The sequence below is a fragment of the Pteropus medius genome, unplaced genomic scaffold (genome assembly GCF_902729225.1).
Source record: "Pteropus medius unplaced genomic scaffold, Ma_sr-lr_union100, whole genome shotgun sequence".
NCBI lineage: Eukaryota > Metazoa > Chordata > Mammalia > Chiroptera > Pteropodidae > Pteropus > Pteropus medius.
This window is the reverse complement of record NW_024352784.1, coordinates 15,998,342-16,024,860: the sequence shown is the minus strand read 5'-3', so window position 1 is coordinate 16,024,860 and position 26,519 is coordinate 15,998,342. Positions and strand designations below refer to the sequence as shown.

Genomic DNA, 26,519 nt, shown 5'->3' with positions numbered 1-26,519 from the left:
GACACGATTTCACTTATATGCAGAATCTAAGGAATAAAAAGAACAAACTAAGCAAAATCAGACTCAGAAAAATAGTGTACATTTGGTGAAAGATAGAGTGGAGGGGGTTTGGGGGGCTGGGAAAATGGAGAGAAGGGTTAAAGAAGTACAAATTGGTAGCTGATAGATGGTCACGGGGATGGGGAGCACAGCATAGGGAATGCAGTTACCATTAATACACTGGCTAGGTGGAGGGTCAGGAGAAGGAGGGAGAAATCGGGGGGATCATTTTATGAACTATATAGATATCTAACCCAATGTCTTGTATACTTGAACCTAATTAAAATAAATAAATTTCTAAAAAATGAAAGTGAACTAATGATATAACTTTAAAATAATTAAGAAGTTTTAGGCAGCTAACACCATCCAGAAAAATCTCCAAAATGAAACTTCTACATGACATATTTAAATTACGTGACAGGCTTTAGGAATTTCATAAATGCTTGTAATGGCAAAAATAATGAAATGAAATAATAAAAACAAAAGTATAGTCAAAATTGGGAGGTGAAAAAGGAAAAAAAGAAATTAAAGTTTGCTATTTTCCTCACTGTACATAGATAATCCCCAGATATGGTAGCTCATGACAAAAGTTTAAGTCTGTATATTTTTAACATTGTCAACATTGATCAAACTGGACATATTTGAAACTATATATAATTTAGAAGCCCAAGCTAAGAAAAGGACCGTTGGAAGCTATCTAGACTGAAAGGGGCTATTTTAGTTAGGTATGGTAGCTATAAAACTAAGGTATGCTAACTAGGGATGAATATATATGTTTTATGAGCTTTCATGATAAGAAATATCTCAACTACTTATACTGTCTTCTCTTTCTCACATGCCCTAACTTGCAAACAGGGTTTTAATTCTTTAAACTAGATATCATTCTATAGATTTTCTCTCCAAACTCTCTTCCTCTGCAAATGCCCCCGTACAAGTTCTGGGCAGAGAGCTGAACATATGATCATACGAGTCATAATCATTAAGTATAATAAAAACCAGCGAGTTCAAACTACGCACTGGGTTTCCGAATTTCCTAGCAACCCCAAACCTATGCAATATCTTTTAAGGTCTGAAGCTATAAAAAAATGTATCTATTTCAGTTGCTTGGAAGTTAAGTAATATCTTATATTTTACATTAGTGTACAATACTAAAATATTTTTTTAAAAAAAACAGCAACTTTTTTCAAGCATTAATTTCTCAGAATCTTTCCAATATCACATTAAATTCAAACATCATAAGAAATCGATTACTAGTAATAATGATATTAAAGGCATTATTCACAAGTTTCAATAATATTGATTTATATCAATTATTAAAGATATATAGGGCATTCTTTCATAAAAGGTATTTGAAAAGAATAGATGGAGTTTCTTTTCTATATTTTTCTTACCTCATTTCCATTTTCATCAATTATTGAGATGTAGTTGGGATGAGTCTTATTTGGATAGGACAACAGGACATCATAATGGGCTAACTCAACAGAATCCAGGCCAAATTCTTTCCACTGAGATTGAATTTGCTTTGCAAGCTGAAAGTTTTGTTCTGTTCCTGCTAAATGTGGAATCCGTGTAAAATTACTGGTGAACAAAAATTGAAAGTGGTTAGAAATTATTATTTAGTCAGCCTTTATTCCAAATCAACAACCAAATAAGGCATATTTACATAAAAAAAATACTCTGAAATCTGATATGTTAAAATAGCAAAGTGGTAGTATCACTGCATCGAATAGATTTTCAAAGTGTATTTTGAAGTTTTCATGCTCTAATTTGTACTCATTCAAGAGAAAAAAATGGAGAAACTGATCTTTGCAGAGAATTGTTATGTGAAACCCTGTAGACATGTCCTGAATGGTAGCTGAGGAAAATATATTCTTTACTTCAAGACCCATGTCTCTTGAAACTTTTGTGGATTACCTGTTTTTTTATTTCACTGTGTAAAATATTTGAGAGATAAAAAAAATTTCATCCAAAATACCATGGTGTGACATGCCCAGAATTACTGATAATTACATTTATTTTTAAATATCCAAAGTTATAGTCAAGTGAGAAATTTTTTCATTAGCAATCATTCATAGTCTTCATTAAGAAACATCTTAACATATTTACACAAGTTCAGACTAAATCCCTTGTACTCCATCCATCATGTATTGTAATAAAAATCGATGAGAATCAATTTGATCAGAAATACCTTTATCGAGTAAGTTATGAGGCCAAAAACTGGCTATCAGAAATATTTTCTTGAGTAGATTAATTTTTCATTTAATATGTCTAGATACTGGTTCTTTTGTTTGTTTTGAATTTTTCCCTCCTGAAAATTTGTCATTTCTCTCAAGAGTCAGCTTATTGGTATTTTCAACTTAAACCGCGTAAGGGGTGGGTGGGGAAAAAGAAAACTCCTCATATATCATGTAAAGACATTTATTTACTTCTAGCCCATGAACTTCTTGAACTTCATAAATATCTAGTTCTAAATAGGTAGGTTTTACTAAAATTAACACACTTTCATCCTTACAGCGATTTTAAGAAAAAAAGTAAGTAACGGATATGATTATCCCAGTTTCAAACTATTTAATTCTACTGTGCATCTGGATTTTTTTTTTTTTTGCAATTGAATTTTTGATTTGGTAAATCAGCCAAGGAAAATAAGTTAATTCTCCCCAAAAAAACCCTGTGATTAATTTTTATACTTATATTAAAAAAATTTAAATTGTATTTACAAAAATAGTATTAAAAGCCTAATTCAGTAAATTTTTAAGGGCTTAACACTTTACATAGAATTTCTAATGTGCATCTGAAAAATATAGCAACAAAAGAACACAATTTTTAAGAAGCAGCTAAGAAGTCTATGTATCCCTTCATCATTGTATACCTGCAGAGAAAACAGAGAAACAGCTAACATATTGCTATTTTCTTACATGTTGTACAGATCACAAACTGTAACATTACTAAAGTGGATACAGGTTATGCATATTTCCTGAAAAGTTGCTAGGGAACTTTTAAACTGGCTCACATAAAAAATACATAAAAATTTTAAAAATAGTTCATTTCAGACTTTGTTATCATGAGTGAAATTCCTTCTAACAGTTTTGTCATTACCAACTATGATAAAACCAGGTGCTATGATCAGGGTTGAACCCATTCATTCATTTGAAGCAAGGCTGATTCTGAAAAAAATAGAAAAAATTTTAATTTCTAAAGATAAATAAATCATATAAGTGGTGTATTAGAGGTTTGGCCACTAACTTGTGTAATCTTGGTCATGTCTTAAGTGTCTCATCTGAACATGGAGAGACTACTGCTATCTCATTACTTTACAATTTGAGGCTCAATTAGATAACTGATATTAAAAACGGTCCTGAAATCTTATGTTGTTTTAATCAATTGAGAAATTATGTCACAAGAATTTGTTGATCCTACTGGAATATCAATTTTTTTAAAAAAGTAATAATTTGGAAATTATCCAAAATATCCAACAACTTGTATTTTTAAAAACTGGCTCATATATTTTTGCCTGGCTAGAAAAGTTTAAATACATCCCAAGTATCATCACATTATCTCAATTAATAAAAGGAGCTGTTCGTATTCCCCATTATAATACAATAAATCTGGTCTACAAATGATGGACCAGTGTAGACAAAAGTTAGATGACTTAAAGGCAGCTAATAAAAGGTAGAACTGGTATTCGAATGCAGATCAGTGAAATTCTGAGACCAGAGGTCTAACACTCTTCTAAAATAATCTCATCCTTCTGAGTGTTAAAGGACAGCCCCTCTTAAATAGATGCAAAATAGTAAACAGATCTGAGAATCAACCAGGTGTTTATAAAACTGAAGGGAAACAAGACAACACTGCACCTCAAGGGAAACTGAAAAGGCAGCCCCTTCTTAATCCTCCCAGCCACCACTGAGAAGCAAATAATTTAGTAGTGGGGATTTCTAGTAGCAGAGCAAAAGGTTATAAAAGGGGACAAATGAGAGATCCAAGACTTAATGGCCACTGACCTATGGGTATAATTAGATTCAAAGCTTTCTGATGGACAAGCGGCATAATTGGAAATCTGGAGGGTACAAAAGGTTTCTGGAGATTCTGCAGTCCTTAGAGGTATAATGAGGGTTCTCATAATCTCTTTCGTGTGTTATGATGAAACATCCTTGAATTCTGAACAGTTAGAAGAGCTTGGTCAGGGACATGGAGAATAAGCAAGAAGCCGAGTACTTGGATCTTGCTCAAGGTTTCAGGAAGACAAATAAACAAAAGGCATTTGTTTTTCTTTTTTGCCGGTCAGTTCATGCCTCAGGTTAGAAAAGGAAGAAGGAAGTAGGGACAGCACTTCTGTCCAGGAGTAAATATTAAATTTTGCCAGACCTCGTTTTCATTATATTTATTATACTTAATTATAGCTAATAAGTGCAAGAGGCAGAGAAGAGGAATTTCCACAAAATTTAAGCTTAATGGTCTCTCACTTGAAATGGCTCTTCTAAAGACCTAGAAGGTGCCCTAGAAAATTTTTAATCAATTTTAATTTTATCATAATTAATATAGACATTTATATGATTATGTGTGTACATCTATAGGTATACGTTTATGTATATATAAAACCAATTTTTATTTAAAATTATATCTTGTATAATTTTAGGAGTCACTAATGACTCCTTCACTCACCTAGACTTCAAGTAGTTTTGGACACATGCGCTAAGCTGATTTGTTTTGTTTTTTTTTTTAAAAAAGAGACTTTATATTTTGAAAAGCTAAATATTCTAATTAATTATATATAATCATTCTATATAAGTGTTAATTTTAGTTGCTTTGCAAACACTTTTTAAATTTACTCATTTACCTCTTTAACTGTACATTAGAGATAGCTGTTTCAGGATATAAGGAGCTAGATTTTAAACTATGTCACATATGCTCTCTAATTTCATCTTCATCACAACCATATCATTATCCTCATTTTATAGATGTGGCAAGGACTGCTCAGGAGGGTTACATATTCACTCATAGTTACTTTGCTATCAATGGGCAAAGATGGAATTTAAACTTAAGTATGTCTGACTCTGAAGTCCAAGTTTATTCTTTTGACTAGAATATACTATCTCCTTATAAAACAGGAGTCAGAAAACTATGTTCCACTGACCAAAACCAGCTTGCTTGCTGGTTTTGTACAGTTCACAGCTAAGAATGGTTATTACATTTTCAATACGTGAAAAAAATCAAGAATAATACTTTGTGACATGTCAATTATATGAAGTTCAAATTTTAGTGCCTATAAATAAAATTTTATCAGAACTGCTACACTTATTGGTATTTTCTATGGCTTTTTTATTTTTTAATTAGAGTTGACAATGTTATTTTATATTAATTTCAGATGTACAGTGAAGTGGTTAGACATTTATATAATGTATGAAGTGATTTCCCCAATTAGTCTAGTACCCACCTGGCACATACATTGTTATTACAATATTATTGACTATATTATCTATGCTGTAACTTCACAACCCCATGACTATTTTGTTAACTAACAATTTGTACTTCTTAATCCCTTCACCTTTTTCACTCAGCCTCACAACCCCTTTCCTATCTGGCAATCGCCAGTTTGTTCTCTACTCTGTTGTTTTGATTCTGATTCCGTTGTTTATTTTGTTCTTTAAACTCCACATATACATGAAATCATTTGGTGTTTGTCTTTCTCTGATTCGTTTCCCTTAGCATAATGCCCTCTAGGTCCATTCATGGCATGGCAAATGCTAAGACTTCTTTTTCTTTTTTTTTTTTTTATGGCTGAGTCTATGTCTTTTGTGCCACAAATAGCAGACCTGTGTAGTTGTGACAGTGATCAGCAGACATAGAAAGACAGACCCTTTACAGAGTCTCCTGATTCCTGTTTTAAAATGTCTATAATGATAAAGTTCAGCTGAAATATATAACCCTGTCCAAATGATACAAGATTTTCAACAATAAAACAAAAAATATAAAAGTCAATGCCTGTATATGAAATATCAGATCAAAACTTCTAAACAGAATAATAAAAGTTTCCAACAAATTGTCTATATAAACTTTCAAGTATATGCTTACTATAAGAATTTTTTGATGTTCTCAGCTTTCAATTCATCCAAAAATGTCTTCACATTATGCTGTGACACGTTAGCTGCATTGGGGGCTTTTATAAACCATCCTGTAGAATACATACAAATATAAGAATGAGAAGTGAGCTCATAGACAGGAGCTATTTTTCCTTATTGTTGTATCTATCATATATAAAACATAAATTTCCAAAGACCTTTAATCGAAATTTTCTGAAATTTAATTTCTCTTGCCTACTTCCACTAGAAAAAAAAAAATGCACCCAGACTTTTAATTTCCAAATCAACCGTAACATATTTTTCTCCAGTTTCAATGGTAAGATCCCTGTTATTCTAAGAAATGTGTTATTGAGAAAATGAGCACTAAAATTAAACATGTTTCAACTAATGGGTATAAACAAGATGTCCAGAAAATTAAGGTAAAAGGAGATCTACCTTCTTTCTCTTTAAAGCTTCTATCCCCAGTAATTGTTCTCTGCTGATCCAGAATAAGCATTTAGTCAATGCTTATAATGAATTATGAATATATTTCAAGTATATAGATTATTTCAAAGAGTTGAAGGAAATCCAGACTTACAATTTGTTCAGATACTAAAACTAAAAATATGCTGAGATTTTGTTTTCATTTGAAGTAGGCTTTAGAAGTTCAACTTCCAAAGCTACAGTGAAACTAGGATTCATCCAACATCGCTGTAAGACTCACACAAGCCAGGGGCAATGGGTATGTTGATGATGTAGAGAGGTTTACCCTTGAGGGAAGTAGGGTATCAGTACAGGGTTTATATAGAGAAATGACAGGATCTGGGCATAAAATAGTTAACAAATCAGCACCCAGGCAGCTTTCATGGAGCTTTCTAGTTAATAACAGCATACATACACACAGGCATACTGAAATAAATAGTTGGTAGCAAATGGAAATACAGTTCCACCGGTACTAAAACAAAGGATTAGCCTATGGGATCAGGGAAAGACAGACACAATGAGGATGAAATTCTTGACCTGAGAACTGGAGAAAAAACAGGATGAAGAGGGAGGAGGGGTGGGAGGAGGGACAACAAAGACTCCTAGGAAAAAATAAACATTTTACTAAAAAAACTATTCTGTTAGCCACTGAGCAGTGAATACAAGGATGGAAGCCTGAGGGCAATATTAAGAAAATTAAAATTCCCTCAAGACATGCAGAAGATTTGAATCCCCATGTCAGCTATTTCCCATTTTTACAGTTGAGAAAATTGAAACTGAGCCCCACAACCCTAGCCAGATGTTAGTTATGAGCAGAGTGCAGCTCAGAAGTTTTTAAATGACTCTAAAGTCATAGAGCAAGCAAGAAGAGAGGGAGGTTGAGTTAACCCAGCTATCTATGCCCTGTATTATATGTAATATAATAAGTATTATAATCTAAATCCCAGAAAGAGAATCTAGAATTTAGAGCATAGGCAAACTACCAGGCAATACCTCAGGCTAGTCCTGTGCATTAATGTCCAATGAGAAGCAGTTCCTCACCAAGAAAGAATAAAGAAAAGTGCCAATTCTCCAATAAGTGTGCTAAGAACTTTAGATGTTATTTCATGTACTATTCCAAATAAACTGTAGATATTATCATCATCATAAAGATTGAGAAACTGAGGCTGAGAGTCTCGGTAACTTATTCAAGAACACGAAGAGTCAAAATTAGAATTTAAAAGAGGACAAGCTCGTCTGTGTTGCTCCTGGTTTTCTTAAAGAGTTGGGTTAAATATGCAAATCAGTATATAGGGGACGACGCTAAAGTACTGCAGATAAAGACCTGTTCGGAGAGCTGACAATAATGTCAGCCAGTTACTAAACGTTCCTCTTATTATTTACTCCCAAGGACGAGAAAAGCGAGGAGAGCAAAGGGCTTCCACGCAGCATTGAGTGCCCTGACATCCACCTACCGTATAGATGAAACAGCCCCAGGCACACGACTAGATACAGACCCCAAACAGTAAGTCATCCCCTGCTTAGCACCTTGGATGACCTGGTTCAGTTGCCCCAGAGACCTGCCGCTCGCCCTGAAACGTACCAATTTCTTCAAGGGATCGAGCGAGAAGACCTTCTCAAGTCCAGTTTCAGGGGCTCTCCTTTCTACCCATTACCCTGGGTGACTGTCCTACGTTAGATTGTCCAGAACCCAGAAACCTCCACCTAACTCGCCAGGGCTCATCCCCACCTTCCCCCTAAACAAACCACCCTCCCGGAGACCCCACGTAGCAGTGGGCCCACAAGTCCCGCAAAGCGCGGAACTGCGGGTAGGCTCTGGGGTGTGTGTGGCGAGTCTGAACCTACCCAGGAGGAAGCCGAAGGTGAAGAAGACGGCGGCCAGCCCCAGCACCGCAGCGCAGAAACAGCGCTGACGGTACCAAGGGACAGGGGTCGGGTCAGTTTCGTGAAGGCGATCCCACATCTCCGCGCGGGGCGGCGGGGCCTCCTGGGACTTGCTCCTACGCTGCGGCCCTACTGCGGGCCAGAGGCTTCCTCCCGCTACTGCCGCGAGGATCCACTCCCAACCCCGGCGTCTGGTTTCTCCGCCCTAAAAGTCTTTCTAGCTTACTCTCAACCAATCCCAACAAGAGAAAAGCAGTAGCAGTCGCCAGAAGAAAACCCGGCCCCTTTGGAGGGGCGCTGAAGTTTCTTGTGAAAAGTTCTAGCTCTTGTTTATTTAAAAATTAAAGAAAAAAGAAAAAAAGGAAGGAATGAAGGGAGAGAAGAACGGAGAAAGAAGCTATTCTCCTTTCTTTACTCCCAGACCAAAATCCGATTCACACACACACACAAAAAACTAAGGATTGACCATGTAATTCAATAGAATGCGCCCCCTTTGTCTGCCTAGGAAAATAGATAGGGACTTGACTCCAGGCTAGTTGGTAGACTAGACTAAATTATCTCTCCAGGAACTAATTTTATTAGCTCTGAAGTCCTATTTAATACTCTATGACACTATAATGAATAAAGTCAAGTAGAAAAACTGGGTTCAGTTCTGGCTTTGTGTTGGACAGTCAAGATGGTGTCAACATGAATTACCACTGTGTTCTTCTAATGAATATTGTTGATATTAATAAGCTTTTAGTCCCTCATTCCCCCTTTTATATAACAAAACTATTTTTAAAGAAATAATATTGGAACTTGATGAGGGCAAATTCTTCGGTTCAAGCATTCATTCGTTCATTGAAAGTATATTTATTAAATAGTTATTCTATGCCAGAAATTATGAGTACAAATATATGTAAAATAAAGTACCTGATCTCAAAAAAGATCACAGTATCTGGGAAGATATACAAGTAAATGCAGTTACAATGTAGTATAATAAATATTATAATTGAGAGAAACGAGAGCATCCAACTGGGTTTGGCATTATTCTTCTGCAAGCCCTTATGTGAAAACACTTCTATCATCTTTCTTCAATAGTTGAAGAAGGAAGCATAATGTGGTCTAATGCTTATCAAAACAAACATTTGCCAGGTTTTGGGGGAAAGTTAATCAACTACACTAAACCTTAGTTTCCTCATCTGTAAAAGGGAAATCATAAAAAAATGACAACAGAAAAACCTAGTGTGGCTTGCATAACCACCTAGAATTCTTTGGGACAAAGTCCTGATAATTACATGAAATAATTCATGTAAAGCATATAGCACAGTGCCTACTGTGTGGAACATGCTCGTAAAGTTAGTTGTAAAAAGGTATGTCTTCCCCACTAGACTATGAGCTCCATGAAGGGAGGAGGACTCCTTTTTATAAGATTTGACAGATGTTCATTCATTCTCTGACATTAATGCACTGATCTATCATTTTCTTCAATTTTCATTGTTAGCCTTTCGTTACACATTTTACTCTTTTATTTTCTTTCAGATTTTAAGCTCCTTGGTGCTAGAGGTTCCTGTCTATTTTCCAGAGTTATACAATGGCCAGCATATAGAAACATGCTAAGCAATAAAGCAATTATGAGGTAGGTATAAGAAATGATTACTGTTATTGAAAAACTTTAGTCAAAATGGGAAGACAGGGCCTAAATAAAAAGATAAATAATATCAGAAAGCAGAGATTATAAACCAAAAAGAACATCAACAGTTCGTGTTCAGGAAAGCATTACGGGCTCCTTATTCATACTCAATGATTCATAATAACCTCAATAGCTCTTGCTGGAAGAATATCCTGAAATATTTTATAATGACATGTGCTCATCTATATCTATATCTATATCTATATACATATATATGTATATATAAAATACACACATATATACATATATATGTATATATATACACACACACATATATATACTCATTTATATATATAAATATATATACTTATTTATATATATATACTCATTTATATATATTTATACTCATTTATATATATATATACACACACACATACACACACACATATATATATACATATATATGTATACATATACACACACACACACATATGTATGTATATATATGTGTGTGTGTATGTGTGTGTGTGTGTGTATATATAAATGAGTATATATATATAAATGAGTATATATATATATAAATGTGTGTGTGTATATATATATATATATATAAATAAGTATATATATATAAATGAGTGACACTACTTTGTGGTTAGGTAGATAAGTTAAAATATGACCTGACCATCCTCTTCCTGTCTGAGCGCAGGAAATGGTAGATTCGGAATAGAAATGTTAAATAAAGGAAAGGTAATATACTTGCATCTGCTATTAGCTGTCAATCAGCTTTTACAGAATCTCTAAACTGAAAGCTTCCATAGAGGAGGGACTGTGCTGGTAGAACACTTGGCATCTAATAGTTATACAATAAATACTTTTAAATGAATGAATTGTATAGCCGCTGTTAATGATAAAAAGTTATTACCTAATTACAAAACTCTTTAAACAATGGAGCAGTATGGTACAAAATAAAAGTATTTAACTTTAATTCAGTAATGAGAAAAAACATTTTTGTCCTTTACTAATATGTACTCATGTAAGTATTTCATCCAGTCTGAAAAGCATTTTTTAAATTATTACCATGGGCTAAGTACTAGGCTGGGTCACAGAAATGCCAAAAGCATATCTTTTTTTTTTCCCCTTAAACTAGGAGTTCTGGCTCTTGGAACTGTAATGTTAGGTGAAAAGCAGATGCTCAATAGATACTACCATTATGATCCCCACCTGCGCCTTGCTAGCATTGATACAGTAGGCCTCTTATTCACAATTTAGCTTTCTGCGGTTTTACTTTCTGCTGTTTCAGTTACTAGCATCAACCGCAGTCTGAAAATATATTAAATGGATAATTCCAGAAATAAACAACTTATAAGTCCTAAATTGCGTGCCATTCTGAGTAGTGATGAAATCTCATGACATCCTGCTCCGTTCCTCCCCGGATGTGAATCATCCTTTATTTAGTGTATCTATATGCCAAAGAGAAGCCATAAAGTGCTTCCTTTAAGAAAAAAGGTGAAAGTTCTCAATTTAATAAGGAAGAGAAAAAAAAAATCCTTTGCTGAAGTCGCTAAGATCTACGGTAAGAAGGAATCTTCTACCTCTGCTATTGTAAAAAGAAAAAGAAATTTTCGCTGATTTTGCTGACATATCTCAATTTGAAAAAATTACAGCTACAGTGCATCATAAGTGTTTTGTTAAGATAGAAAAGACTTTAAATTTGTGGACCGAAGACATAACATCGTCACAGCTCCATAATCCTCCTTCTGACAAATCTTCAGAAGGCCAATAGTCACCTAACACTATGTGATTCACCTTACTTCATCTCCTCACGTAAGCATTTTATCTTACATCACCACAAGAAGGGTGAGTACAGTACAACAAGATATTTTGAGAGAGACACACGCATAATTTTTATTACAGTATATTATTATAATTGTCCTCTTTTATTATTAGTTGCTCATCTTTTATTGCACCTACTTTATAAATTAAACTTTATCGTAGGTATGTATATGTAAGAAAAAAAACATAGAAAATATAGGTTTTGGTACTATCTGCAGTTTCAGGCACCACTGGGGGTCTTGGACCGTATCCATTGCAGATAAGGGGGGACTACTGTATGTGTAAATCAGAAAAGAATAGTTAAGTTGGCTAACCAGCCATGGAGAGAGTGTATATAATCGAACCTCGTTAGGCTCAAATAATTTAAAACAGTCTTGACCAAAAAATCTTGGCATTTTCCTGTGAACTCAGATGGAAGAAGGCTTGAGAGCTCAGATACTTGTCAGATTAATTTTCCAAGGTCTGTACTCTATTTTTAATTTCTCAGCTCAGAAACTATATGTGGATTCCAATGAACTATATAATAATTCTAAATTTCTTTACAAAGCACTGTTGGCTGTCAACATTTTGAACTCTTTCTAACAGCATCCTCCATTAATTTCTCCATCATACACTTTTATTTACTTAGTCTTGCTAATTCTCAATTTACTCCTCTATGAAATAGGAATAATAAAAGTTCCTTTTGTATATATTGGTTAAAAAGGTTAGCAAAGAAGTCTGGCACTTAAATAACTGTGAATGAGTGATAAATGCAGTAATTCCATATTTCAAAAAAAAAACATGTAAAATCATTACCTTATTTAATCAGATCATTTTAAATAGAATCGTAGAACCTCATATACATACCCAGAGATTTTCTGTGTTTAAAACCAAAACATTGTCATTTGCTAAAGTTAAGGAAAACTCATTCTTACAAAAACAGTAAATAAGTGTATTACAAAAAGTAAAATGAGATATTCTATGGGCAATACTAAGAATTCTTTCACAAATCAAAAGAGATTATGTCAGTAGAAATGACAATGACGATAAAATCAATTTCTCTTTGTACAAACATAAATTAAATCAAAGAGTATTACACACATCTCTGAGATCTGTTGAATTAAAATTATTTAATTACTTTGATCTATCCCCAGCCTCTAATAGATATTTAGTTTTCAAAAATACTTTAACTTCCTCAAGAAAAAAAATACTTTAATATTCTCTGACTTCTACTTAAACTATGAACACAGTATTCCTGAACTGTAAATTATACACTAAATGACATAGCTTAGAAAGATAAACATTCTAACTAACTTCTCCAAGTGATTATACATATAATTTTTTAAATTTAATCTTTTTAACTTGGGGGGTGGTTTTATATAAACATAAACACTTGTCAAACTCTTTAGACTATACATTTAAAACCTGTTCATTTTATTGTATCTAAACTGTGAATCAAGAGAATTGACTTAAATGATAAAATAAGGGCATGCATGAGAATATTTCTTAATGATTCATTTAAATCCTACTCTTTCAGAGTAATTTATTCTTATTTTCCTTATGCTAACTTGGCCTACACTAAGGGAATCTTTGCAGACAAGTGTCTTTGATTTGGACTTTTGTTAAGCAGAAAACTTAGCTATACTCTTTCCAAGCAAATAATGGACTAAGATAGTAAAAGGACATTTTTTTATGAAAAAATACATTTGTAATATTTAGGTATAATTTAGTATTTTTTCTGTAAATTTTTATTACTAAAATAAAACTTGCTTACTATTTTAAGAAACATGTGTAGAAGTATAGGAAGTAAGAAGCTCAAGCGATCTTTTACACCCCTCACTCCCTCCCCATACCATATCACTCTCCAGAAGTCAGTACTGTAAACCAGCAGTCTCCGACCTTTTTGACACCAGGGACTGGTGCTCCTATGAAAATCTAATGCCTGATGATCTGAGGTGGAGCTGAGGCGAATAGTTCTGGAGAGCAGCTGCAAATACAGATGATCATTCTGCTCGCTTGCCTGCTGCTCACTTCCTGCTGTGCCACCCAGTTCCTGCTAGGCCATGGATGGTACAGGTCCGTGGCCCAGAGGTTGGGGACCCCTGCTCTAAACATTTTGGTACTAATTCTTCCCAGACATTTTTCTATGTGCACATACAGTACTTTAAAAAGTACAAAATGAGTTTATGCTAATGCCTTTATTTATTTTTAATAAAGCTTTTAATTAATGTATGCATATATGCAAAATAGTACACAAGCCATAATAGTACAACTTTATGAATTTTTACAAAGCTAAAACACTGGTAATTCAGCATCAAGATCACAAAACAGAAGATCACTGTGGACTCCAGATGCCCTCTTCAATTTTCTTTACTTCACTGCCCTTCACACTGTAGAATATCCACCATTCTCTCAGTCTGAATTCTTACACCAAAGTTTGGTTTTGCCTGTTTTTGAAATTTCTATAAATGGAATCTTATAGTATATATATATACTTTTGTGTTTGGCTTCTTTTGTTTGGAATTATGTTTGTGAGATACTTTCAGTGGTGGGCTTAGTAAATTAGCTCTGACAAGGAGAGGAAAAGCTTTGATATATAGCATTTTCTGATTTCCATGATGCAAATACTCCCATCATGGCAGTTTTCAAACTAACGATATGATGTAACTGAATGTGAGCTAGAAAGAGATGCCCATAATTGCCTCTTATAAGCTGGTGGGAGCGGGCTTCATACACCATTGAACCATATTTTTCCCTGAAGTGGTAGTTCATTTGTTCTTAGTGCTATCGACTAACCAAGTGTACAACAGTTTATTCATCCATTCTCCTCTTAATAGACATTTAGGTTTTTCTAATTCTTGGCTATCAGAAATTGTGCATCTATGAAGATTCTTGTGCATATCTCTTCGAAATCATATGTATTTATTTCTGTGAGTATTTATCTATCAGCCACAGGAATATTTATGTTCAGGTTTAGTAAATGGGTCTACTTTTTATATACCACTCTTACCAGTAGTATATGCGAAATTCTAATCCCTCCATATCCTTGCCAACTAAATTGTGTTTCCCTGATGGCTAACAACATTGAGCAGCTTTCCTAAGTTTGTTGCCCATTTGTATTTCTATTTTTTTAGAGTGACTATTTAGGTGTTTTGTCCAATCTGGGGAGTGTATTCTGCTTTTTCCCCCCTTCATTTTGTATAAAGTTTTATATATACTTATGTCTAAAATTGTAAAAGTTGTTTTACTCAATAGTGCAGACTTTTATATCAGTACATAATTTATCTTCTTTATTATTTTAGTAGCTTTACTGTATACTATTTCAAAGAATAGATGTAAAGAATGGAATTTTTATTTTTAAACTTCCCCCAAATTTCTGTATTATCTAATTCATGTAAGAATTCAATATATTGGATCAAGCTGAAGTCTGTCCTGGAAAGAAGCACCAAGAATTTTGTCATGAAAGATATTAAAATAAAAGAGTGTCCCTTAAAGAACATGCAAAATGAAAAGGCGTTCTCCAGAGAGATGAAGTAGGAAAGGCCTTTCTATTCTACACAGAGCAGAATGATCATAGAATGTCAGTGAATTCAGTAGAAGCAAGGTGAGTGTGATTTATAAGGGGCAAAGTGAAAACTATTGAGATTTGTTTGAAATATAAAGGTGAAATCTCAACCTAAAGCTAATTGAGAAAAAATATTGGCAAAGGTCACAGTTTTGAAGGTCCCTGTTGGTATTTCTGAGAAAAATATGATTATGATGTAAACTGAAGGAAATTGAGTTATCATGTGTTGAAAAAATATCTTCAAAGCTCGAGATAATATGGGGAACAGTACACTAAAGTTTTATTTAAGATGTATTTTTGGCAGGGAGAGGCGGGTATGGATTGGAGGCATGTTTTATTGTTTATTTCAAACTAGAAACTAAAATCTACAATCTCTATTGTATTTTATTTTTTTAAAAATAATTGGAACTCCTGTACACTGTTGGTGAGAATGTAGAATGGTACAGTAGCTATAGAAAACAGTGTGAAGGTTCCTCAAAAATTTATTAAGAACTTCTGTTTTATTCTATCCCACTTCTGGGTATTTATCCAGAAGAATTGGAAGCAGGACCTCGAAGAGATGTTAGTATTGCTATGTTCATTGCAGTCCTATTCACTAAGAGCCAGGATGTGGGAACAACCTAAATGCACATCAAAATCTGGTGTATACATACAATGGAACATTGTTTAGCTTTAAAAAAAAGAAGGAAATCCTGCAATAAGCGAAGAAACAACATCAAGATGAACCTTGAGGACATTATGCTAAGTGAAATAAGTCAGTCACAGAAAGGAAAATATTGCAGGCTTCTGCTTACATGAAGTATCTAAAATAGTAAAACTGATAGAAGCAAAGAATAGAATGGTGGTTACCAAGGTGTTGCTATAAAATTTTAGTTATGCAAGATGAATAAGTTCAACATTATGCCTGTAGATAATATTGTTCATTATAGATAACTATACTGTTTTGTACACTTAAAAATATGTTAAAAGGGTAGCTCTCATGTTAAATGTTCTTACCACAGTTAAAAAACAAACAAACTAGATGATAATTCTAAAAACTATAGGATGTTAAAAGGCTCAAATTATAACCAAGACAATAAATTAACAAATATTTTGCTGATAAAATGCTAAATCTTAGATTCAGAGTACTTACTTAATAAAAAATAAACAATACATATTGAAAAGACAAAAAGATTCACACATACAAAGGCCAAGTACATCTTGTCAAAGTCATGGCTTTAAAATTACACATACTTGATTGTAAATCTATCTCAGTTACTCACATATGCAATTACAGGTAAATTATTCAGTTTCACACTTTTTATAATCTCTACCACTCTACAGAAAAGGCTCTTCTCAAAGTTACCAATTCTTATTGCATCTCTGTCTCTCTTTCTGTCTGTCTCTCTCTCTTCCTCTTTTCCTCCCTCCATCTCTCTCCCTTTCTCTTCTCTCTCTCTCTCTGTGAAATAACCAAACTTTGTGACAATGTGTAGCCATGAGAGTTATCCAGACCTATAAAAGTATAGGTTTCCATCAAGATCAGAGGTATTTAGATCTATATAGGAAGATATTTTAACATAAGAACCAAAGAAAATTAAATTCAGTGATATAATCACCTGAGTGGGATTTCAGAGTCTTAGGAGAAGAATTAGGTAAAATCCAAACCCAAGCATGTAATCTCCATGGGCTATGAGATCTACAAGACTAGTTAGTGGGTTAATATAGTGGCTACAAATAGGGCGTTACAGGCACGGATGTCAGAATTCCTCTCAGTAGCTAAGGAAAATATGCAAATTCTGAACATCTAAGACAGTTCCCTTGAAGACCCTTTGCGATAACACCAATGTTTCCTTTGAGAGAAAGCATATTTTTACCTGTAGAATATTTAGATTTAAACTTAGAAATGCACAGGTAATTAAATCTATAAATTAGAAGAGATGTAGGCATATTTAGCATTTCAAAAATGTGATTTCTGATATTTGAGAGAATTTGGCCTATTCGATTAGCCTTGATTCTGATATAAGCTATGTAATTGAGTAATTGAGTTTATCTTTTGGGTTTTAAGTTGAAATTACTTACTGTACTTATATGCAGTTTTACTGGAATATATAAAAGAAGTTAAGTTCTCCATAATTCTAAGTTCGATTTATTAGACATAAGAATTAATTTTAAGTACTTAAGAAGGTTTGTTAGATGATGGAAGTGTCTAAATATTAATAGACAGAATAAATTAAATGTATAAGTTCTGTTTAAAGTGTTTAACAGTATTTAATCAGTATTTAGCTACGTGTGTAAAATTAGACATGATTTTTAAAATCTCTAACTTCACTCAACCAAATATTGATCATAAAAATCAAAGTAAAATTCTGAATAGTTTTTCTTTGTAAAACCTTGCCTCGAGGACATTTTTAAAAAAGCATCACAGTGCAGACACTCAGAGAATTTAGCAAAGTTATTTGATAGTTTCTTAGTTAAGACTTTCTCTTCTAGCCTAGATGACACCACTCTTCTCTAACTGTATTCCTTTTCAGTCTCCTTGCCAGCCCTTTAAATGTTGGAATGTCTCAAGGCTCTGCCTTTGGCCCTGTACGCTCTTATTTCTCTAATATCTCTTGAGGTGATTTCAAACTTTCTGGTAGAAAATGGTTAAGAGTTCACTAAGCACATTTCCCTGTTTCCTAGGCACATAGCTAGACTAAAAGTCTCAATCTATCTTGACAATAGGTAGACCCACCTTACTGTGTAAGAGCTAATTAAATGTGGGCGAACGTGGCATATGTCACTGCTAAGCCTGGCCCTTAAAAACCTCCTACACAATCTTCTACTCTCTCTCTTCACCTTTATCTTGGCTGAATGCACAGGATCTAGAAGAGATAATGAAAGCCCTAGAGAATAGTATAGCCTCAAGATAGAAAGAACACTGATTACTGAGTCATTGCTTAGAGGAGTGACCAGTGATCAAGAATGCCCAGTTAGACTTTAGAGAAGTGAAAAATAAAATTCTTTTATTTTCACCCAATCGATTTATTTGTTATAGAAGCTGGTGTCACTAAATATCACTGATCTTGATGGATTCCTCCAATTTTTCATGTTTATTGTTAGCCCAGACTTTACCTCTGAGATCCAGAATTAAAATACTGAATTGCTTAATTGAGATCTCCACCTGGAAGTCTGTTAGGCCACTCATACTTCACCTGGTCAAAGAGAAGTTTGTCTACTACCCACCTGTATTAGTCAGGGTTCTACAGAGAAACAAAACCAAAATCATTTTCCCTCTACCCTTTACGGTGGAAGAAAAGAAAATTATTGATTGGCTATCGCTTAAAGCCTAGTTGGCTGTTTGTTATTTGCTGTCCGTAAATTTTGATTTCATAACCTTAAGGCATTTATAGGCTTAGGTTCGGTTTGCTTACATAAGCTACCATTACGCTAAAGTCACCTCAATCTAATGGCCTCCTTGCTTAATTAATTTAATACCTCTCATCTATCAGTTTGAGATTTGGGATTTCATTTCAAGTCCAGAGGGTTTTGTGAAAGGTTCTCTTGCCAAAGATATTTCTAATGCAAGTTGTTTATTTAGGTTTCTAAGGACGTTTGTTGTTGAAGTGTTTATTAAGCAACAATTTGAGGACTTAGACAATGTTGTTTGTGAGCTATTTCACACTTTATGATTTGTATTATACTCCATGTCCTCCTACACTAGAATAGTTTGTTCTTTTCTTCAGAAATGTTTATTTTATGATTATGTCCATTTCAAATATCTTGGTTAAGAAACTTTTGATGAGTTTTCACCTTTTCTCCTTCTAAGAGCTAACACAGTGGATTTCAAGCCACTGGCCAAAAACATGCAAATAAGCTATTTGTGCAGTATAAGTTTCCTAGTGTGGGGAGAAACAGTTTCCTCTACCCTCAAGGTTCTTCTGGCTCATCTAATGATTAAATAGACAAAAGACAGAGCAAAAATACCCAAATTTAATTCATACATATGTATGGAAACCCTGCATATGTGAGAGAGTCAAGAGATCCTGCACACACAAGAGGTTTAGAGATAGAAAAGGAACATGGGTATATGAGACGTCCTCAGCTCGAGATCAAGTAAGGTGCCCTGGGGGCTTCAAAAGGTCCATTGCAGGATAATAAGAAGAGCAGAACTTTAGTGAACAGAAGTTTGCCCTGCCCTATAGATAGGTTAAAAGAAGTTATCTCTGATAATCTCTTATGGGCAAGGCCTTTAATTCGAATTTTTTAGGTCCTTAAGAGGGACTCCAGGCAGAAGTTTCTCTTGAGCCTGCAGCTGAAGTCGCCTTTAGCTCAAAAAAATCTGCACATCACAGAGTCACACTTGAGGTGACTCATTCTGCATCCTCACAGTTCCCCCCTCTGAAACTTCCCTGGAAGTTTTACATTCCAGAAGTTGGGTTGGTAAATTGTTTCTCAGTATTGAAAAAGTTCAGTCTAAATAGTTGTATTTCATTTCAGGAGGCAGTGATGCAGGTGGCCTCCTCAAATTAAGCCTATGGTGCAAGCAATCAGGTATTTAGAAGAAGCATCTCTGTGGAAACAAAAGAAAAACAAAGGTTACTATAATCTCAATTTCTAAGTTTTGAAGGCAACATAAAACAAAAAATTATTTTGATAAAACAAAATCTTTGCTTTCTAGGCAAAAAAAAAGCCTTTTTACAATGTCAGTAGCAGATCAATAGTCCTTTTAGCAGAGAGAGAAAACCAAACTTTAATTTTGTGCCAGCTTACTTTTGATATTTAAGTTCATTTACTTGATTAAAATCTCCTTTCTCAAGATTCTTTTCCCACAAACTTTCTACAACTTTCCTCTTTACATTCAGATTTTTGTCCTGTTTTTCTTCTTACCCATTCTGAAACAACCAGCCTTACTTTAGAAATACATTAATTTCCTTTTCCTCAAAAATACATCTCCCTCTCATACTTTTTTAAAAGATAAAACATACTCAATTTTTCTTGTATACACAGTTGTTTTCCCTAGTATTATTAATTCCTGTAGCTTTAATTACATATTAGAATTCTTAACCTTTAAAAGTCTTAATTAGCAAAAACTAAGAACTAAGCAATTGTGAACTATCTGCTACACCAGAATTCTTTAGATACATTTATGAACACATAATTTCTAGAAATATATATTTCCTCATAGCACATTTTTTAAAAATGTGGCACCAAAATATCTTTAGTTCCTCCATAATAAGCAAAAAGTAGACAAATCTATGTTAAGTAATTAATGTTTCATTATTTTATCTTATTTGAAAATGGTATCGACATTCTATGAATATCCATTATTTAATTTATCTAGCAAAACTTAGTTTCAAGTTACTAAAAGATATTTAGGAAACCATTTTCAACAATATAATTACTAAAGAGTCTTACATTTACTTAATTTACTTGATCCTAATGATTAAGGTTACTTATGAAAATTTCATCATACCAAGTTACTTTTCTTGCTGACAAATTTTGCAATAGAGATAACATGCACTTATTTGACTAATAAACTCAGGTAAAATAAAGTATTATTTAATGCTGATTATTCTAAAGATATACATATTTAACCAAACCAAACTCAAACCAGCTTTAATATCAAATATTTTCCCAGATCAAGTGATTCTGAAAAGCATATTTTTAAGAAGTCTCACATAAGTGCTTGCTTATTTGCTTAAGCCAATTTAATAGAGCTCCTTCTTAATAAATCAACAATATCATCCAGAAGTAGAAAATACCACACTACAAACACAAACATACAGACATGAACAGGAACCTCCTGGCCTTCATTTTAAAATCACTGACATGGGATGGATAAGATATTGTAAAAGAATAAGTACATGAAGAAACAGTTGGATCCAACTATGTTTCTGATAGAATAAATTAAGATTACCTGTGTAGACGGCTAAAGCTTTTTCTTACTAATATCTGGGGGAGAAAACATTTATAACTTGGATTTGTTCTTGGCAAGGGAGCCCTGGAGCCATAAAAGCAGTTTGTGCTTTCAAAAACACCACATAGTCTCCCATATTTTTTCTTCAGTCTTAGGAATTGGGGATGATAAAGATAGGTGGGCTTGCACTGCTTCTAGAGCTACATTCCTGGTTTCACTAAAATTTGTATTATAACAATTGCTCTCAAAATTTGGGTTGAAACTTAAGTGACATCACAGGTTGAGCTGTCTAACTACATAATCTCTAATTTACTTCCTTCCCTCTGGGTATATAGTTTTAAAGTAGGGAAGAGGCAAAAGAATTTAAATCAAGCTACATTCAGAGACTGCAATGTGCTTATCAGCCCTGCGGCCAACAAGGACACCTGCAGAACAAAGGAAGATTTCTGCTGGGATTGCTAACAACCCATTTTCCACACCTGTGAAGAGGAAACAGGAAAAACAGTGTTTAAGTGGCTACCTTACACAAAATCATTCATTCCCTAGGGCTAAAACCATAGGGAACCTATAGAGTAAAGGCTGGGAACTGCCAGCAGGCCTTTCATTCTACATATTCTTACCTTTTCACACCACGTACTCTTCTCCTTCCCCTTCCTCGCTATATCCCCTTATCAAAGAAAATGGGTAAACAAAGTCTTTAAACTATAACTCATAGGAACTAAAGAATAATATATAAATTGATTTCGCCCAACACTCAGGGGCCTTTTTTCCTTGTCTTGGCTTTTTGCCTTTGCTTTCTCTAGTCTTTGCTTTTCCTCTTTTTGAAAAAGAAAATTTTCATTCGACCCTGACTTTGGCATGTGTATTTTATTCTTTCTACACTCTCCACCAAGAACCCTCTTCTCTCAGTGCAAGGCTTGGTCTCCACCAAATTTCAGGAGAATTTGTCCTGTCCTGCATTATTATTATTATTATTATTTTAGCTTGGGGAGGGGAGTCAAAAAACAAAAACTATTCAGACATTAGTTTCCAGTTTGGCAAAATTTCTGATCAGAAAGTTATTAAATCCTTTCAAATGTCTTGTCAGGTTTCTGCTGAAACAAACGGTAAACATTTCTGGCATTATAAAACAATTCCATGGACCCAAGAGGGAGGAAAGTTTATCACCATCTAGAGTCTTTGCCTCTGATAGCCAAAAGAAAGGACTGACAATCTTCATGTCCCAGTTCTCCAATGAGACACAATATCTATTTCCACAATATAATCAGGTAAAAGAGAAGCAATCAATTAAAGTTGACATAAACATTTTAATTTTCTTAATTTTATTGGTACAGGACAGGGCAAATTCCCTTCAGTGGGGAGAGACCAAGCCCTGCACTGAGAGAGACCAAGCCCTTTACAAATGTGAAGACCAATCTTTACATTTCCATATTCTTCGTGGAGAGTGTAAGAAAGAATTCAAACACATGCCAAAGTCAGAGTTAAAAGAAAAGTTTATTAAAGAAGGGGAAAAGCAAAGACTATAGAAAGCAAAGAGAAAAAACCCAAGATGAGAAAATAAAGCCGGGGGATACAGTTTATATATCATTCTTTAATTCTTGTGAGTTACAGTTTAAAGACTTTGTTTACCCATTTCTTTTGCTATGGGCATACAGTGAGGAAGGAGAAGAGTAGCGTGAAAAGCCTGCTGGTTTGCTATAGTTTTAGCCATAGGGAAAAAAAGCAGAAATCTTCCTATGTTCTGCAGGTTTCCTCGTCTAGCTACACTGCTGATCACATGTTGCAGTCTCTGAATATAGCTTGATTTTACACTTTAGTTCTCTTGCCTCCTCTCTACATTATTATCAATCTTTACATTTCCATATTCTTTTAGTCTAATAGTAGCCTGAGTCAGGGCTTCACCAATGGGTTTTGGTACCATGGTTAAGGAATTCCCGTATCAAGAAGTCCTGGAAATTACTCTTTTCTATCTCCATTTTACCCACTCTTGAATAAAAGGCTTTGGCTCCCCAGCAAGGGGTCAAGCCAAAGGACCCTGTTATCAATCTTTAACTTTATTTAACCAGCCCAACTGCTGCCCCAAGCGATTGCTGGTCAGGTTGCTCATTGTAATGGCTTCCTTCCAGCCTTATAAATTTCTCCACGCTGGGATAAATAAAGCAGACTTGCTTGAGGCCCTTTAATTTTGGGGAGAGGGGCAACAGAGGATCACCTTGGCCCATTCATTCTTTGGTAGTGCTCTACTAAACCTTTGTTTTAACCAAGTCAATGTCTGTTTTATTTAGCCCAATATTTTTCCTAATTGGCACATTCCTCATCATAGCCATTGTGATTTTAGGTAAAAATTTTCTCGAGAGTTGGAAGCAGTTGGGTAGGACCCTAGCTATAAATAGAGTTTAGCCCACTTTTTTGTCTGTCCATAATTTGTAGCTTCCAACCTGACAGTTATCAAGCCAAGTTTGTAGGGCATAAAAAATTTAGACTGTCTTTAGTAAAATTTTGCCATTTTTTTCTTTCATTTTTCTTTTTAAGTGCAGGACAAGTGCACATTCAATGTCCTGATCTCTTTTTCTTTTTCTTTTTTCTTTTCTTTTCTTTTTACAGTATCTGCAAATGCCTGAAAGCAAATAAGAAGAGGTCTGATTTTTGTTCTAATTTCAGTCCTTCCATCTTATTAAGGGAATCTTAATGACTAGCTATTATAACAATATGAAAGCTCTCTAAGAAAAAAAAATTTTTTCTTTTCAATTTAGAAGTTTTTAAAATTGAAAGGATCTGTCATCGGGCCTTGACAGTAGGATCAATAGCGACTTAAACCAATATTGCAGATGCAAGAGGCATCCCCAAAGGAGAGTGAAAGTTATTCCCAGAGTTAGCCTAAGAAAGATGGGGAGTCTTGTCTTTAAACGGCTATTTCAAAACACAGAAAATCATGCTTTTCCTCCTTGAACATAATAAGATTAAAGATTCCCTAAGCTTTTGGATCCACAGCCTATTCGGCTGCCTGCCAGATGTAGATGCATCACCCATCTGTTGGAGATAATAGTCCATCTCTGCGAGGAACAGGATAGACACAGAGAACTCCTTAAGAACTTGTCATGGCCGGATAGAGAGCAAGATGTGCCTGACAGGTGCACCCTCTGGATGGTAGAGGCTAGAGAGAAAATACTCTCACTAGTCATAAGGCCAAGTTCTCAGAACATATAACAAGATGAAAGAAGAGAAACCAGACAGAGACAGAGAAAAACAAAACCCGTAACCGAGAGTCACTAGCCTGAGAATCAAGTAACCGAGAGTCACTAGCCTGAGAAACTAGTTTCACAAACATTTTCTCCTGCCAATCTAAATTTAGAAGAGAGAAAAAGATTCTCAACAAGTTTGCTTCCAGTGGATCCTGCAGACAGAGATCACGGAGTGTGCTGACGTGATAAGAATCCCTATCTTCTCCTGGCCTATGTCAGTAGCAGCCTCATGGAGAAGTACGGGGTTCCAGCCAGTGAGTTTATCCTGCTCACAGTGCCAACTGTTGGGGAGGAGAAAGCTTTCCTCTACCCTCAAGGTTCTTCTGGCTCGTCTAATGATCAAATAGACAAAAGACAGATTAGCAAGAGAAAATAACCAAATTTAATACATACGTATGTGTGGGAACCCTGCATATATAAGAGAGTCAAGAGATCCTGCACACGTAAGAGGTTTAGAGATAGAACAGGAACGTGGACATATAAGACATCCTGAGCTAGGGATCAAGTAAGGTGCCTTAGGAGTACAAAAAGTCATTGCAGGATGGCAAGAAGGGCAGACCTTTAGTAAACAGAAGTTTGTCGTCTGTTTTTCTCTTCCAGTTTTTCCCTTTCACATCAAGTAAGCCAAAGGAGAGGACGGAGAGTAGGGGAAGGATGATAAGACCTCAGAGTGAGGGTTTCAAGGTGACATTGTCCAGAAAGTCTGAAGTATTATGCCAACGCATCAAAACACATTTTGGAGTTACATTTGAATTAGAATTTTTTTCTATATGTCTTTTTGTTCCAATTTTTTTTTTTTTAAATTTCACCTTTAAAAAGGATTTTTTTAAAGTACAAATTACATAGAAGAACTCCAACTTTGTCTTAGCTTAACTGACAAGGAATGTTTCCAGATTTCAGACCTAAATAAGTAGGGGGACAGCTTATACCTAAGGAGGCAAGCAGTGGGAGGGCCCTCTTTGTCAAGCCCAGTAACAAGAAGGTTGCTATGAAGTGGAAACTTGGAGTTTCTCTGCAAAATGATTCTTACTCCTCTGCCCACAAACAAAAAGACTTAGTCCTTACAATGTTCTAAGTATTTTCCAGCTACTGCTAATCAGGAGGGAACAGATTTAGTCTGTCTCTACGAGGACAAAGCGAGAGTTGCAACATAGTTCAGTTTCCAGAAGACAAGGGGTTCATGCCATAGATTGCCAAGATATCTTTTTATAGCTTAACTTCTGCTTAGAATGCTTATTCCTGTCTCTCACGTACTCTTCTTCCCGTTTCTTGGGGAAGCTGCCCAATTCCATCTGCATTTCTATCTGAATATTTGGCACTACCTTCTTATTATCATGTATTGCTTATATAATATTCTACTGGATTTTGCTATTTAATGGGAAGAACACTACCAGAAATCTCCTATGTGTCTAGGACTGTGATAAATAGTTTACACGGACAGTCGAAAATAAGTGATATATTAAGTGAGCAGCAAACTGTGAGGGTAGATGTATATGAGAAAATTTGTTTGGTTACAGAACAAAATATAAAATTGTCTAAGGTATACAGGCAATCATTAGTGTGCTTTCTATTTAAGCATAAGTGTGTTTCGAACAAATGTAATTTTACAGTCAAGCCAAGTAACTCCACAGAAGAGAAGTCTGCCTTTATTATTATTTGTTTTTTGTTAGGCCTAAGCAGCTGGATATCTTACTTCCACTAAAAAGCAACGCCCACGACTTGGGCATCGCACGACTAGTAGGTTTATGACCACACATATGGAGCATCACTGAGTTTATGCGCTTTATTCAGAAGCCTCAGAGGAACATGGTGTTATATAATGGAGTATAAATCCAAGATTCTTAAAAGAGCAGAGCATTTTTCTCATTTTTGAAGAATCTTTCTTATCTCCCTTTGCCTCGAGAGAATTGAGGTCATAAACATTTATTTTTCCTTCTCATTT

General features: G+C 34.7%; 1 protein-coding gene across 2 annotated transcripts in view; it reads right to left on the bottom strand.

The window, feature by feature from the left end:
* The window catches only part of FOLH1 (folate hydrolase 1), a 47,330-nt gene extending 38,675 nt beyond the window's left edge, over window positions 1-8,655 (bottom strand). For both annotated transcript variants that reach the window (XM_039848335.1, XM_039848336.1), the window contains exons 1-3: window positions 8,427-8,655; window positions 6,112-6,211; window positions 1,431-1,617 (exon numbers count right to left, since the gene is read on the bottom strand). In XM_039848335.1, coding sequence (XP_039704269.1) covers window positions 1,431-1,617; window positions 6,112-6,211; window positions 8,427-8,544 — 405 coding nt within the window. In that variant the 5' untranslated portion in view covers window positions 8,545-8,655. The remainder of the gene's footprint in view (window positions 1-1,430; window positions 1,618-6,111; window positions 6,212-8,426) is intronic.
* Window positions 8,656-26,519: the final 17,864 nt, after the last annotated feature.